Source organism: Crocodylus siamensis, chromosome 2 (genome assembly GCF_052110815.1).
Source record: "Crocodylus siamensis isolate JL-2025a chromosome 2, ASM5211081v1, whole genome shotgun sequence".
Lineage (NCBI taxonomy): Eukaryota > Metazoa > Chordata > Crocodylia > Crocodylidae > Crocodylus > Crocodylus siamensis.
The window spans coordinates 57860920-57875798 of record NC_143396.1 but is presented as its reverse complement, the minus strand read 5'-3'; the positions used below and the strand labels follow the sequence as shown (position 1 = coordinate 57875798).

At 41.8% G+C, this 14879-nt stretch overlaps 1 protein-coding gene across 4 annotated transcripts in view; it reads right to left on the bottom strand.

Annotated features, from left to right (window-relative positions):
* Nucleotides 1–14879, bottom strand: part of EXOC1 (exocyst complex component 1) — a 55004-nt gene that overhangs the window by 20496 nt on the left and 19629 nt on the right. For 2 of the 4 annotated variants that reach the window (XM_090035953.1, XM_090035954.1), the window contains exons 6-11: nucleotides 13376–13603; nucleotides 13023–13155; nucleotides 12749–12858; nucleotides 11189–11242; nucleotides 6072–6221; nucleotides 4039–4144 (exon numbers count right to left, since the gene is read on the bottom strand). In XM_090035953.1, coding sequence (XP_089892079.1) covers nucleotides 4039–4144; nucleotides 6072–6221; nucleotides 11189–11242; nucleotides 12749–12858; nucleotides 13023–13155; nucleotides 13376–13603 — 781 coding nt within the window. The remainder of the gene's footprint in view (nucleotides 1–4038; nucleotides 4145–6071; nucleotides 6222–11188; nucleotides 11243–12748; nucleotides 12859–13022; nucleotides 13156–13375; nucleotides 13604–14879) is intronic. The other 2 variants (XM_090035955.1, XM_090035956.1) reach the window with 1 other exon arrangement.

The following is a 14879-nucleotide window of genomic DNA, read 5'->3' as shown; positions in this document are numbered from 1 at the left end:
TATTTATTGGTACATTATCAGCTACACTAGCCAAAAATAGCTGATAACTTTTTTTTCCCCTTTTTTCGGTGCTGATCCAATATGGCATCGATATATTTGTGCACCTCTACTTTTATGGAAGTCCAAATATACTATGTCAACTGAATCGCCCCAATCCACCTGCTTACTGAAATCCTCAAAGGACTCCAGGAGCTGGTGAGGCATGATTTCCCTTTGACAAAGCCATGTTGATTCCTCCCCATCAAGTCATGTCCATTTATGTGCTGAACAATTTTTTTTTATCATCATCATTTCTACCACTTTTTCATGAACAGATGTTAGGCTCTATAGTCCCCTGCATCCCATCTAGAGCCTTTTTTAAATATGGGAGTCACACTGGAACTCTTCAGTCCTTTGGCACCAAGGCTGTTTTTAATGATAGGTTGCATACTACAGTCAAGAGCTTGGCAATTTCCTGTCTGAGCTCTTTCAGGACCCCATGGTGAATGCCATCAGGTCCTGGTGATTTGCTACTGTTTAGTTCCATCACACTCAACATAGCACACTCTAAGGGGTCTGTAAAAAATGACTATGAGCAATCAAAACTATATGAAAATCCATTTTCATAGGCAATGCATGGAGGGGACACAGTGGGGGAGGGGGGAAAAACATGCCCTCCTGACAGGGCCATCCCTGCCACTGGTGTCAAAAGGTGCTCGATGTGCCCCCCTACAGTGGCATACCAACATGGGGGCAGAAGGTCAGTCCCCCAGCAGCATTTCCAGTTTCGCCACTGATCGCCTGACCCCACCCCCCGTGATTGGCCGCTGAGGGACACCCCCCAGATTCAGGAAGCACCAGTCGCCCATCTCCACATTTATAAAATTCAAAGGGGTCTACACCTCCATTCATAGATTTCATAGACATTTGGGCTGCAAGGGACCCCAGAGGATCATCGAGTCCAGTCCCATGCCCCAGAGACAGGAAGTCATCAAGGATCATAGGATCCCAGCAACATAAGCATCCAAATGCATCTTGAAGGCGTTCAAAGTAGGTGCTTGAACTGTCTCCAGAGGCAGTATATGCCAAACCTTGGGGACTTGGACAGTAAAGAAGTCCTTTCTTATGTCCAGCCTGAATCAGTAATAGTGGAGTTTGTGACTGTTCGATCTTGTCATCCCTAGAAATTCAAAATTTCTAAAGGAATCTGCACCACCATTTTAAATTTTTTAGGGGTCCACAGATGAAAAAAGGCTGAAAACCACCTATTTAAAAAACGTTATTGTTTCCTTTCATGTCTCTAGCAAGTGTCTCCTCAAATTCTTTCTTAGCTTGTCTTATTGCAGCTTTACATATTACTTGCTAGTAGAGCTTAACAAATATACTGGTCCATATTTTAATCAGCACCGATAAAAGGAATGCAGCCTGGCAACTTGGACAGCAGTCTCTGGCTGGTAAGTCTGTGGGAGGGAGGAGTAGGGGGAGATGGGGGGGGGGGGGGGCGCAGACTGAGGTCCCCACAGTGAGGAAGTGGGGCTGGGTCTGCCTAGCTGTGGCAGGGCAGAGCACGCGGTGGAGTCACAGGCAGCTTATCTGGGGGGTCATGGTTGGGTGGAAGGGGAGGCTTCTACCACTGCGCACACCCCCAGGGAGGCATGGGGGGCACATGCCCCTCGGATCTGTGCATGGGGCGAGGGTGACCTGCAGGCTCAGGGCCAGGGGCTGAGACAGCCTCTTCCCAGCAGGGGGGCTGGGCTGGAGAGTAGGGGGGGGGGGGGGGGGGGGGGGGGGGAGCTACAGTGAATTCTGGGTGGCTGTAGCCTACCCTGTAGTCCCCTTCCCAGCACCGCTGTCTCCCCAGCTCTGAGTGCAGCCCCAGCCCAGCCCCCCCACCAGGAAGAAGCCAGAGCAGCCCACAGCCCCAAGCATAAAGCCCACCCTCACCCCACGCACAAATCTGGTGGGGCCACACACCCCCATGCCCCCCCTGGGATGCATGCAGCAGTGGGAGCCACTCCCACCCACCCCCAGCTCCATCCTGTACCACACACCAGCTGGGCAGTACCTGTCCCTGCCCCATTGTCTCCCTCACTGTGGAGGCCTTGATCTGCCCCCCCCCCCCCCCCCCCCCATAGACTTACCAGCTGCACACATCTCCAAGCTGCCAGGCTGCATAACAGCAATCAGATTTGTGTCAGCCGATACGGCCAGTTAATAGTCAGCCATCAGTATTGGCCAAAAAACCCTTTATTGGTACACCCCTGCTTGCTAGAGTTCATGCTCCTTTTTATTTTCCTCATTAGGATTTGATTTCCGCTTTTTGAAAGAAGCCTTTTTTCTGCCTATTACTTCCACAACTCTTCCATTAAACAATGCTGGCTTTCTTTTAATCCGCTTTCCTTTTGTTTTTTGGATTTGTATTATGCATTTGTTCTATGCCTCCAATATGGTGTTCTTAAGCAGTTCTCATGCTGTTTGCATTCTTCACCTCCTTACCCTTTTTAACTTCTGTCTAACTAGCCTCCTCATTTTGGTGTAGCCTCCCTTTTTAAAGTTAAAAGCTCCTGTGGTAGATTTTCTTCTCCTCTTCCCTCCTACATGGACATCAAATCCAATTACACTGGGGTCACTACTGCAGAGAGACTCAGTAACACTTACCCTTTGCACCAAATCCTACGCGCTACTTAAGACTAGGTCTAGAATGGCCTTTCCTCTTGTACATTCCAAGACTAACTACTACAGGAAGCAGTCTTTTGTAACATCAAAAAATTTGGTCTCTGTATCCCAGCGTGCTGTTAGAGTGACCCAGTCTATTTGTGGATAATTTAACTCACCTATTATTGTGTTTACTGCTGTCCCAGCCTCTCTCATCTCTCAGCATTTCTAGCTCACTGATGCCGTCCTAGTCTGGGGGTCAACAGTATATCCCGTCATACTTTTTTTATACTGAAACCTGGAATTTCTTTCCACAGAGATTCTACAGTACCCCTCTAATCATTTGAGAAATCTACCCTATTTGACTTAATGAAGTCTTTGATGTAGAGTGCTACTCCCCCTGCCAGTATGACTTATTCTCTCACTGCTGTACAATTTGTATCCTGGTATACAGCATCCTATTGGCTTTCTAAATTAAATTTAGATTTTCTAAGTAAAATAACAAGTGGAATCCATCATTTGAAAAAGTGCATGAAAGGCTTCAATTTACTGCATTACAACAGACAGTCTAGCCATGGGCATTACTTCATTTTAAATTAATGGTATAGGTCATTTAAAATGTACAGCTTTATCTTAAAATGCAATATAGCAGATAAATAACTCAAGGCAAAATTTCACGTTTTTTCCATCAATACTATTGCTTCCTAAGTACCAAGTCTATTTTGGATATAAACTTCCCTTCATGCATACCTGAATTTTTTCCTCCCCCAGAAGGGAATACATGCACTCCCACAGGAAAAATTTTAAAGGACAAACTAAGCCTAATTTCACATTTTCACTATAAGTACATAGATCCCTCAGAAAACAAAACCATGTATACAACCCTATGGTTAGAACTTGTGTTTACATAAGGTTCCACACAAGTCCCTATTAAACAAAAGTTTCTTGGTATTAAGGGAAACAAACAGCCCAAATAACTTTCTGATGATAAAATAATTTTCCCCAATATACTGCAGTGTTACGACAACATTTGTCAGGGTTTAAGACAACCCTGTTGTCAGGTCACAAGCTATGATGAGCACTCAGGAAATATTCTAAATTCATGCTGCATCTGTGAAGTCATCCATATGTAAATCCCCATTAGTACTACTGGAAGTGTTGCAAACAATAGACATGCAGGTCGGGCCTTTGGGAAGGCAGCAGTTTTTGCACACAAAGCGCTTCTGATGATCCTATTCGTCTTTCAACTTGCATTTAGTCTAACAAATGCAACTTCGCAGTTGGGGCACAAAACTGTTTTAGGAGTTGGCTGTGGAATGTGTGTACCATAAATACTTATTATCATGGAAGAACAACAAAAAAAGAAACAACCAAAAGAAAGGCATGTGCTTCCTGGAACCTTACCAAACTTTTTTCCTTCTTTGGTTGTGCCGGTCATCTTGATTTTGGCAACCTCAAAGAAATCTTTTATTTCCCTTTCATATAACCGTGATAAATAATCCATGTAATTCTTAAAAGAAAAGAAAGCACAAATATATGGTATTCTAAACAAATGTAGCCATATAGAATCTGCAAATGAAATGAAGGGAACTATAATCATGATGTCAAGCAAAATAAAAAGCAGACTCTCTAAACAATCTTAGTTAAATAAAACCTAAAGCTATGCTGCCAGGAAAACACAAATTGCCATGCTCCCAAGTGGATTTGTTACCATCTCACCTCCCATTGGAATACACAAACAGAAAGGAGACCATTATGCATTTTTCCAGAAACCATTCTGGCATTTGCTTTAGAGCTTTAATACTTCAGCCTTCAGTTATGAATATGGCTTCTTTAAAAAGAATGGTATATTACTGAGGTGAGACTTGCTATTGTGTAACAATTCTTTTCCTCCACTATACCTGTAAAAATTTGTATACAATTTATGGTTAGTTTTTCACTGCATGGTACTTACCCAGTTTAAAACAGCACTTAAAACCAGAGGTCAATGTTTTGACCGGAGTACCAAAAATGTCCCAACCTTGACCCATGCCTCAACTTGGTGTGCTGGGGCAGATGGCAGGGAAGTTGCAAGGGGCCCAGTCCTCGTTGCTGGTGGTAGATGCACAGGCACCTCCAAATGAAGAGCAGGGGAGGGGCCAGGGTTGCACTGCCCCAGCCCCTTCCCTGCCATGCACCAAGGCACACATGCAGCCATTGCCAGCCATGGAGCCCAGGCTGCTCACAGCAAGTGGCAAGCAGGCTGCAGACAGCTGCACTAAGGTCCGGAGCTCTGGCCTACCTCCATAGCTGGCAGCAGCTGCAAGTGTACCTTGGGGCACAGGGTGGGGAAGGAGTTGGGGTTGAACAACCCCAGGCCCTCCCCTGCCATCTGCCCAGAGGCACAAGTACATCCACTGCCAGCAATGAGCTGGACGGGGACTTTGCAGACCTCAGCACAGCAGCTTGCCACCTCCCAGTTGCCTGCCACAGCCAGCTTGGCCTCTGGGCAGGCCCCTACTGCCTGCCATGGAACCCAGGCTGCTTGCAGCAGGCACTGGGAAGGCTGCAAACAGCTGCACTGAAATTTGCAGAGCCCTGACCCAGCTCACTGCCCGTGATAGCTGCATGTGCACTTCTGGGCAAATGGCAGAGGAGTGGCCAGGGTTGCACTGCCCTGGCCCCTTCCCAGCCGTGTATCCTGAGGCACACACGGAGCTGCCAACAGCCATGGACCCCAGTGGGGACTTTGGACCTCAGTGAAGCTGTTTGCAGCCTCCCGACTGCCTGCCACAGCCGGCCCAGGCTCTGGGCAGGTGCTGCCTGCCACAGAGCCCAGGCTGCTTGCTGCAGGACTTGCAGCCTCCTGACTACCTGCTGTGAGCAGCCAGGGCTCCGTGGCTGGCAGCAGCTGCCCAAAGCCTGGGTTGACTGTGGCATGCTGAGCAAAATGGCCTTGCATGCCAGGCGTTGCCAACCCCTGCTTTAAGCTTTTTTGAATTAAAAGAAAATAATAAACAGTTATGCAGAACTAGAAAAATCTGGCTATGCAAGGCATGGGAATTTGGTAGTGGGGGAGGGGTGGCAGTATTCAATTACCACTGCTCCCCGCTGCCAGATTTCCCAAACTGTGAGGAGCCCCTCAAGCCACATGCCAGGGTTCTGCAGGCCAGATTTGGCCCATAGGCTGTGGGCTAAGCACCCAGACTTTATACAGTTAAAAAGAAAAGAACAAAAAACAAGGACTGCTGATGTTCAGGAGAATTTACAATGTCTACCAAATACAGAAAAATGGAGATACTATTATGCAAGCAGCAAGAAAATCAGAGTAGAAGATTAAGTCAATAGTAATTGAGCCATATTATTTAAAAACAAACAAAAACAAACTTGTGATTCAAATTTTAAAAAATGTGGCAGCTCTGACGTATAAGAATAATGCAAGGTTGTGTCTCACATACTTTTGTTAGCCCATCATATTTTCCATAATCTGTATTCTTGAGCCACTCCATCAGTTTGGCATATCGAAGTAAGTCTCTGTGGAAGGGATGGTGATTGGGTAATGTCAACTCGACAGAATGCTGGGCAAGTGTGGAACTTTGATCATGACCCTTAACAGAAAGCAAAAAAAAAAAAAAAAGGTTAAACATAAGTCTGGGGGTAGTTTCTGTACTTCCCACTAAAGAAACTGCACTGAACAGATTAAAAGAAAACCCAAAAAGAAACAGACTACAATATGAATGAAAATTGTTTGTTTGTTTTTTTTACATTTCATTGGTCTGAGCTACAGACATCTGATCTTAGTTAAAGGACTGAGTGCTACATGACACAAATAATAAGAAACATTTTAAAACATTCTGGATGAGGCAGGCAGCAACACCTAGCAGTGAGGTTGGTCAAACTCCTCCATTTAAGACCATTTTTCTGTTGATTCCAACTTTGCCAAACACAAACCATTTAGGTTTACAATTTTCTAAGCTAAGCATCTACTCTCAGGCTGAAAGTAGATTTTGATTTTTGGAAAGTGTCAAATAAACAGTTTAGCCATTTCAGAGAACAAAAGTTAAAGAATACTAGAATTATTCTGCCCAGGGTGTAAAACATGCTATGTTTTAAGCTTTAGTTAACCCAAGTTATGGGGCAAAGACCTAAAAACTAGCAAAACTGTTCCATACTGAAAGGATGGACCTTCTTCTGCTGTTCCTGTGAAAAAGCTGCCCTCATCTCCATAACTTCCTGTGTCCCCTTTGTGCTGTCAGGGAAGCATAGGCCTATCCTGCTTGGGCAGCATGATTCCCATGACCCAGCAGAAGTTACCCAATGTTGTAAAGTCAGCATCCGTAACTGTTGCCCACTTTCCCTAGACAAAGGAAGCATGCCTACACAGGTCTGAAGATGGAAAGACAGGAGACTAGCTGGTAGAGTATAACCTTTATAATTTATGTCAGCTGTTGAACTGCTCTAATTTTTGTGATCTGCCAACTTAGATCACTGAAGCAGGAAAGCAGTTTAGACTCACCTTTTCTTTTGTACCAAGCAGAAGTCAGACAGACATGGGAAAATTGGGACCAAGTAGATATAGAAAGTTCATTTGGGGGGAAAAAAAAAAATAGAACTCAACTTTTTAACTCATGTTCATGGACACGCTTCATTTAAATAAATGGACAACTTGACACTCAGTCAAACATGAACTGAAAAAAAATAACCTAAAGTAGATTGTCTCCAAGCTTTACTGGATTTGCACTAAGTAGGAAACAATTCTTTATGAGATATTACAGCTCTCATTCCTAGGATCAGAATGATACAAGCTGTACAACTACATGTACAAAATGTTGAGACATAAAATGAGGTAAGAAAGAGAAATGAACACCAAAAAAAAAAGAAAGATTCCTTGACCGAAATGTCTTTTTCTTGCTTGTCCTACCAACAGATTAAAAGTAAAAGTTGTTTTTCTCTCCAAAATTAATTAAAACCTTTAAGTTACTTGAGTCCAGCAAAAACACGAAGGAGTAATTCTGAGAGCTGTAGAACCTGCATGCCTTTGTAGTTGTCATCTTGCTAAGAAACAAAACACACAGTTACTAGCCACTCAGTTCAGATAAATACACAAAATGTGTGCACTTTGTGGTAACATTAGGAATCGTGCCACTTTACTGCTTTAACCTTATATACAAAATAACAAATATAGATCAGCTGGGGGTTAAAAAAAGTGGGGGGGAGGAGGGATAATTTATGACTTTAGAGCAGCAGCTTTTATAGTACTGTGTTACAGCAGGATGTACATTACTATCCTAATATCAAATTTTCAACTGTTTTTTGATGACCATTTCTATGGTTAAGTTTTTCCCTGAAACTGGATATTGAAAACCTCTTTCATGTCGTTCCAGGGGCTGGCAACCTTTATAAAGGCACAGGTGAGAACAACCTAGCTCCAGTAGCATGGCAGCAGTTGGGGAGGGGAAAGGGATAGAAGTTGCCTGTGCCCATGCCAGGTATAGACACCTGGGAGCTTCACCTGCACCACCACCTGCTTCTCCAGGTCCCCCACTCCTCAGCCGTGGAGCAAATATAGCTTTCAGGTGGTGGGGATTTGAGAAGAGGCTAAGCAACTGGAAGCTGCATCCACGCTCTCCACCCACCTTCTGTGCCTCCTAGCTATAGCGTGGGCACAGCTAGAAGCTGCTCAGCCCTGGCTCGGTTCCCCACTAGCTGGATGGTGGGCCCATGCTGCCACTGAATGGGAAGTACAGAGAAGCAGCAACAATGCTACCACAGCTTCCAGCTGCCCAGCCCAAGCACAAGTTCAGGCAAAAGCAAAGCCTTCCAGCTCCGAGGGCTAAATCCAGTGGCTCCATGGGACAGATCCAGACTGCAAGCTGTACACTGTCAGCCCGATCTATTCTATCCACCAGCTGTGCAGCATTATATCACCTTTTTTCAACAGAAGCCTAATCTGCATTCCAGTTGATGCCGCTAGAAACATTCTGACACTCAGGCAACATCCTTATTGCTTATTCCATCTGATAACTCTTATCATGACCCTCTTCTGCCACTATAAAAATGTATTTCTGTTTGGTATCAATAGTCTTCATATAGTCATAGTTGACAGTGTTTCTCCCTTTAGCTGGTATTTATTAAGTTTTGTTCTCTTACCTTTCCTTATGCTTCCTCCAAATTAGTCTCTCCCTGTTAAAAATCTTTATTGCTCTATTCTGAATATTTAGGCAAATTGAATGAAATTATTTTTAGTACAAACAGGCCCAGAACTAAATGCGATACTCTAGATGTGGTTTCTCCACCTCTGCCAAATAGAGAGAAATATCTCTTCCATGCATCACAACATGCTGCCTCTTGATATGTAGCACAAAATTACAATTGGCTGTTAGTTACCACAATACACTGCAAACTTTCATGTACTTTGCTGTTCACTGTCCCTTAGGACCATTTCAAATTAAGGAATTACAAATGATTTTTCTTCATCATAGAACCTGGTCTAGGAAGATTAAAGTAACAGGTATTTTATTTTCCAAATCTGACTCTTATTTAAAATTAATGATAAGAGCCCAGACAATTAAATGCTTAAGTATAGCAACTGCTACGTTAGCAATGGTTACTGCTATAGCCTTTGCAATTGCAATGAGCTCTGGAGCTGCATTTCTGTTTTAAGTTTGACCAACTTTTTTGAATAATGTAAAAACAGTAATTTCTTAAGAATGTATTTTAAAATACAAGGGATTGGATTTAGTCTTATTTAAGTAGGACAATTAAACTTTATTGTCCCATTGCCCTATCTAATAAACTGACCCATAAAGGAGACTGCCTGTATCTGGACTGGATCTTTCATGTTTCCCAACTGCCTCTTCTGCTTTAGGATGATTTCAAATCTTTCTTCTTCTCCCCCCACTCTCCTTTAAGGAAAACAAGAAAAGTGCTTCCAAAGCAAACCTGAATAAATAACTGAAGTCCTTTTAACAGAAATACAACTCCAACAATGTTAAAAACACAAAATAAAATGTGCCAATTAACAATTTTTTTTATGTACACTGAAAGGAGCAACTTCTCCACTCTGTTCATCCAACTGCCTCAGATGATACTATTCCTTTTTTTGTAAACTACCATCTTCTCCACAAACATTTGCACCCGAGGCACTTTAAACATAGGCTTTAAAAACAAAGCATTAAGAAGAATTGTTGTTACTTAAATTTGAAATGAGAGGTTAAACAAAGGCATGTTCCCTTGAAGACCACCAGCAGTTCATACTCAAAAGCATGATTTCATTACTAGTTTATCAAACTGAATGCGGCCTATGAGGATGCAAACTCAAAAGGAGCATCACTGAAAATTTAAGCAAAATATAGAACTTGGCGGGTATTAGTACCTATTCTGAGCATGACGGCCAGAATTCTTTGCAAAGGCAATAGGGTGGGCACACACTCACACACCCCTGTTAACCAATTAAGTTTGTCATTTGTATGTAGTTCTCCTCCAGTATAAAAGTACCTCCTTCAATGGCAATGAGGCTTAGCTAAATGGTGCGGGTTGAAGTCATCTGACATTAAAAACAGAACAACTGAATTTCTCCCCCATCTTAAACTTTTATAAGCAGCCCAGGGAGGAACAAACAAGTCTGTACTTAATAGTACATCCATCCTGTTACTGCACTGCCTTACACATCTAATATTCAGACTTAATTTGTGACCACAACGACACTTCTGCACAGTCTCTAATAGAAAAAAAAAAAAGAGAAACCAATAACAGAAGTGGCGTGCCACAGATTTGCTTTTAATGGGGAAGTTAAAAGAAAGCAGCTAATAAATGACAATTTTCAGGAGTGCTATTAAGTTATTCTTCTACATAACAGAGAAACATCTTATTAGAAGGCACTTTCACCCTGCCATTACGAATAATATTTATATAGTCAAATGTAAAGTTCTGTGTGGAGAGGATTATACAGTATTATTCTTTATATGGAAAAAAAATGTCCTCATGATAAGGAGAGCTATAAATTAGTTTTTAGATTGTCTATATTAGTTGCATAAAATATTACACTTACTACAAAATGAGTTGTCCAAATGAATGTTGAAGCAGAACCTGCATGGTGTGAGGTACAAGGGAGAGCAATGGCAACTAAGAGAGAACTGTTTATTTCTCAGTCACTAAATCTGAGATAATTGATAAGCTGAAAAAAGATGGCATATACCCTATACTTTATTAAATGGGCATTTAAGATGTTTCTTAACTAAAACATTTGATTTTATGACCACGTTTTGGTCCCAATTAGCTTAGATAATTTAATCTATTGTAGTCCTCCTTCATAAAAACAACAACAAAACCCTTATCACTATGTTTTCTTAATTATACTTCAGGGGGCAGGTGAATGCTGCATCTCTGTATTAGGGGACACGAAGCTTGAGCACCAATACAACCAAAAAGGTCGAGTGTGGTTCCCCATAATCAGCAAGGCAAGTTTCCTATTTGTAAAGCCGAAGTCGCAACTATTGGTTAGGTTTAGCAAGCTTAAAAAAAAAACCAAACTGAAGAAAAGTTAGAGAACTTGAATCAAACCCAGTGTACTCACAGGAACTGAAAGACAGTAGGACCTGTTATAAAGCTGAAGTAGGATCTGAGTAAACTAATTGGAGATAAAAATACAGGAATAAAGAGAGCATTCAAAAAAGAAAGAAAGAAAATGAGAAGCTACCAACCATACACCTCCCACAGAAAACAAGTCTAAGAACATGAATTCTAAACAATTCACAAAACAGCAAAACCAAAATGAGACAATTTTACTAGCTACAAGAACCATAAAAGAAGCATCTACAGAACTTAAGAACTTCAAATTTCCCAAGTCCTAAAAATACTTAAAACAAAAAATCCAGTGTAGATCTTTAATTCACACTCATATTTTAAGTTTTAGAAGCAACATCAGTTATACTCAGACCAGATGTAGAATTGGAGTACACTGCTCCAAGAAGTACCAGGACCAAAACCCTATCAGGTCATGCAAAATCTGGTTTCCACTGTCACTGCAATCTACCGTATTTCCAAATCCATAGCTTCATCATAGCTCCAAGCAGCTGCAGAGACTGGAACTCAGCCATGTTTCATAACTGAACTGCATGAAGCATTGGAACAATAAGAGTAATTGTAGATTTAAAGAAAATCTAATAGTTTCCCTGATGCAATTTGAGTGTGTGCACGCATGTAAAAGTAAGCCCTTGCACAGTGGAACAGGTACCCTTTAAAAAGACTGATCAGTAAGAGACAGCTTGAGTGTTTAATCTATCTGTGTCAAAACTGAAAGATAAGAAAGTAACTGTACTTAATACTGCCTTACAAAAATGAAGCTTAAAATACATGTTAACATAGGCACCTTTGTGCAGAAATATTACCATATTCACCTGAATCCAAAATGAACTTAAGATGACCCCCCATAACTAGATTCTATGCTTAGAAAAATTTATAAATTTGTTATAATTTTACGTGTACAGAATTTAATTATTAGAGGGTCATATTAAATTCATCTCCTCCATTACTGCAGCTCGGCAAGCAGTGTCAGGAGGGAGGAGGTGGGGCCACCAACTGCTGCTCCCTTTTCCCCTGCCAGCTTACTCTATGGCTCCAGCTCCAGCCTGAGGCACAGAGAACATGCATGGGTTCAAGCTGGGGCTGCATTGCCTGGCTAAAACTGGAGTAACAATATGCTCCAAGCCCAACTGGAAGCTAAGCAACAGCAGGGACAGAGGCTGCAGGGAGCAGGTAGCAGTTATGGCTCTCACTTCAACCACCGATCAGGGCTGGAGTCATAGCTGCAGCAATGCCTGCCCCCCCTCTTCCCCCACACACACTTTCCCCCAGCCCTACACCTTGCACTCAGATCTAAGACAAGGGACTCCCACCCTGCCCATGCTAAATGAGGGAAAAAAATCTGTCGTCTTGTACTCAAGTAAACAGATATTTTTGTACTTTCTATAGCAGTTGACACTTAACCTTTGGATTAGTAAGTGTGCCAGTCAGTCAAACAATTCAATCTGAAAATGTACTTCAACTGCATCCCAAACTTTTCAATTGTTCAAAAGTTTTGAAAACAAGTATCAGTCAGCTGCAAATAATGGTATTAAAAAAGTGAAGTATATACCTGCTGAACGAACACACTATTCAGATGATTGGTAAGTCTCCGGGCAAACTGCTCACGCAGGTCACTAAACCGCTGTTGCTGCTGTTGGACTGCGTGAAGCATATCATGTCCTTAAAAAAGTAAAATCAGAATGCAAAAATTCTTAAGGAGGTTATATTTCCTGAGGCAGGGTTTCGGGGCAAGACTCCCCCAGCACAAAGAGGTGTGATCTAAAAGACCAAATGGAAAAGTGCTAGCATAACAACTAATTTAACACATTTTATGAAGGCATTACCTGGGCGAAGAGCTACATTCATGCATTGCAGAAGGGCATCTGCTGCATTAGTGCAAGCTTCAATGCCTCGAGAGGATGTCAGATCTCCCTCTTGGAGAGCCTTTATGTGACCTTTTGCCAAATCCATATGGTTCTACAAAGATAATACACAGTAGGATAGCTTAGGAGTTTAGTTCTATGCTATTCCAATGGACAAGCACAGATTATAAAAAAAGAAACCCAAATTTAATTGCATCACTGTAGCTGCTTGAAAAAGAAAAAAAATCCTCTCATTTGCTTTTCTTTAAAAACCTTCACACACTATTAGTAAACATTTATTGCCAAACACAAGAGGACAGCATTAACGTACTTACAACTAAGAATTCTATCTCAGACAGTAGTTTCACATTATTTGTGTTGCTGAGATGGATGAGGTGATTGCTTTCTGAAATCTGATCCATTTGCTCTTTTACACTCTGCAGCATTTCTTCATAGCTGCTCAGCTTCATCTCAATTTGATCCACTTCCTTCAGAGCCTCATCCAGCAGCTTCATCAAGATGTTCACCTGTTTCTCTGAGGCCATGATCGACTGTATGTTTGCCTGCACAACCAACAATTAATTTATCTACAGCTAGATTCTGAATAAACCACTTGATAACTGAACGTAGTAGGATTTATTTAACATGTCAATTAAGTGGAACTCCTCTCACTACTGAATGCCAGACTTCCTGTGTCACCCAATTTTAATTATACAAAAATATTTAATTTTAAATGCTATCCATCACAGAATAAGAGTCATAGATAGCCCATGGCAGTTTCCAGAATAGTCTCATTATGAAAAGTTAATATAAAATTAAAGTTTTACTCTAACTCTCCAGGTCCCATAGTATTTAAACATTATTCTGCATGCAACGACTATGGGCATAAAATACAGATTGGTCTCTACTACATAGACACTATTCATGGTGTTAAGGAAACAGATTATTTGGTAATAAAACCATGTTCCTACAAAAAACAAACTACAGCTTTGAATGCAACATCTCCATGCTTATGGCAACAGCGTAACAAGAGCTGGGAACATTTTTTTGACTGTTCTGCAAGAAGGTGGGGAATCTCCAACTCATCACCACTTGTAGGTATCAAGGACTTGGCAGTTTCTTTTTCTTTAAAGAAAAAAGTCCTGTTAAAGGTTGTCAGTCAAATTCTGCCACACTCTTGTAGGCATGAATTCAGAGACCTTAATTAAAAAAAAAAAAAAAAAAAAAAAAAAAGTCTCCTACAGTGCATGGAATATTCTTGGAAAAGTCAACACCTAACTTATTTTCCCCATGTCATGCAGTCACCTCATTTTATAGTCATCTTATGTAGACTATCTTTATTTCATAGGTTTTTTACTGAACAGATTCTTATTGAGTTGAATTTTATTAATTTTTCAAGAAAAGAAAAGCCCCCTACACCATCTTCCCTTTTTTCTCCTCAACTTTTCCTGATCTCTGTTTAGCTTATCCCTACAATGCCTGGAAGTGGATTTCAAGTTCTAGTATACATAACTCAAAGAACATGCCATTCTACCTAGCAGATACATAACAAGTTTTGTGTCCTGGGTAAAACCTTGCTTTGTGGGGGCATCAAAGAAGAGGGCAGTTAGTCCTGCCTGCCCCAGGAACTCAAAGATCCCACTAGCTGTGGCACATTGCATATCCCCTGAATGGTGTCCTCAACTCAGGCAGAAGCTCAATGCAGGGCTGCTGCTGTCCTTGCAAAGATTCACCAGGGTGTGGCATTCCAGCTCCCCCATTAAAGTACCTGAGGCTGGTGCTTTGCTTGCTACCTCTAGTTACAATACTGCTGCTCAGGAACAGGAATACAGATGATCA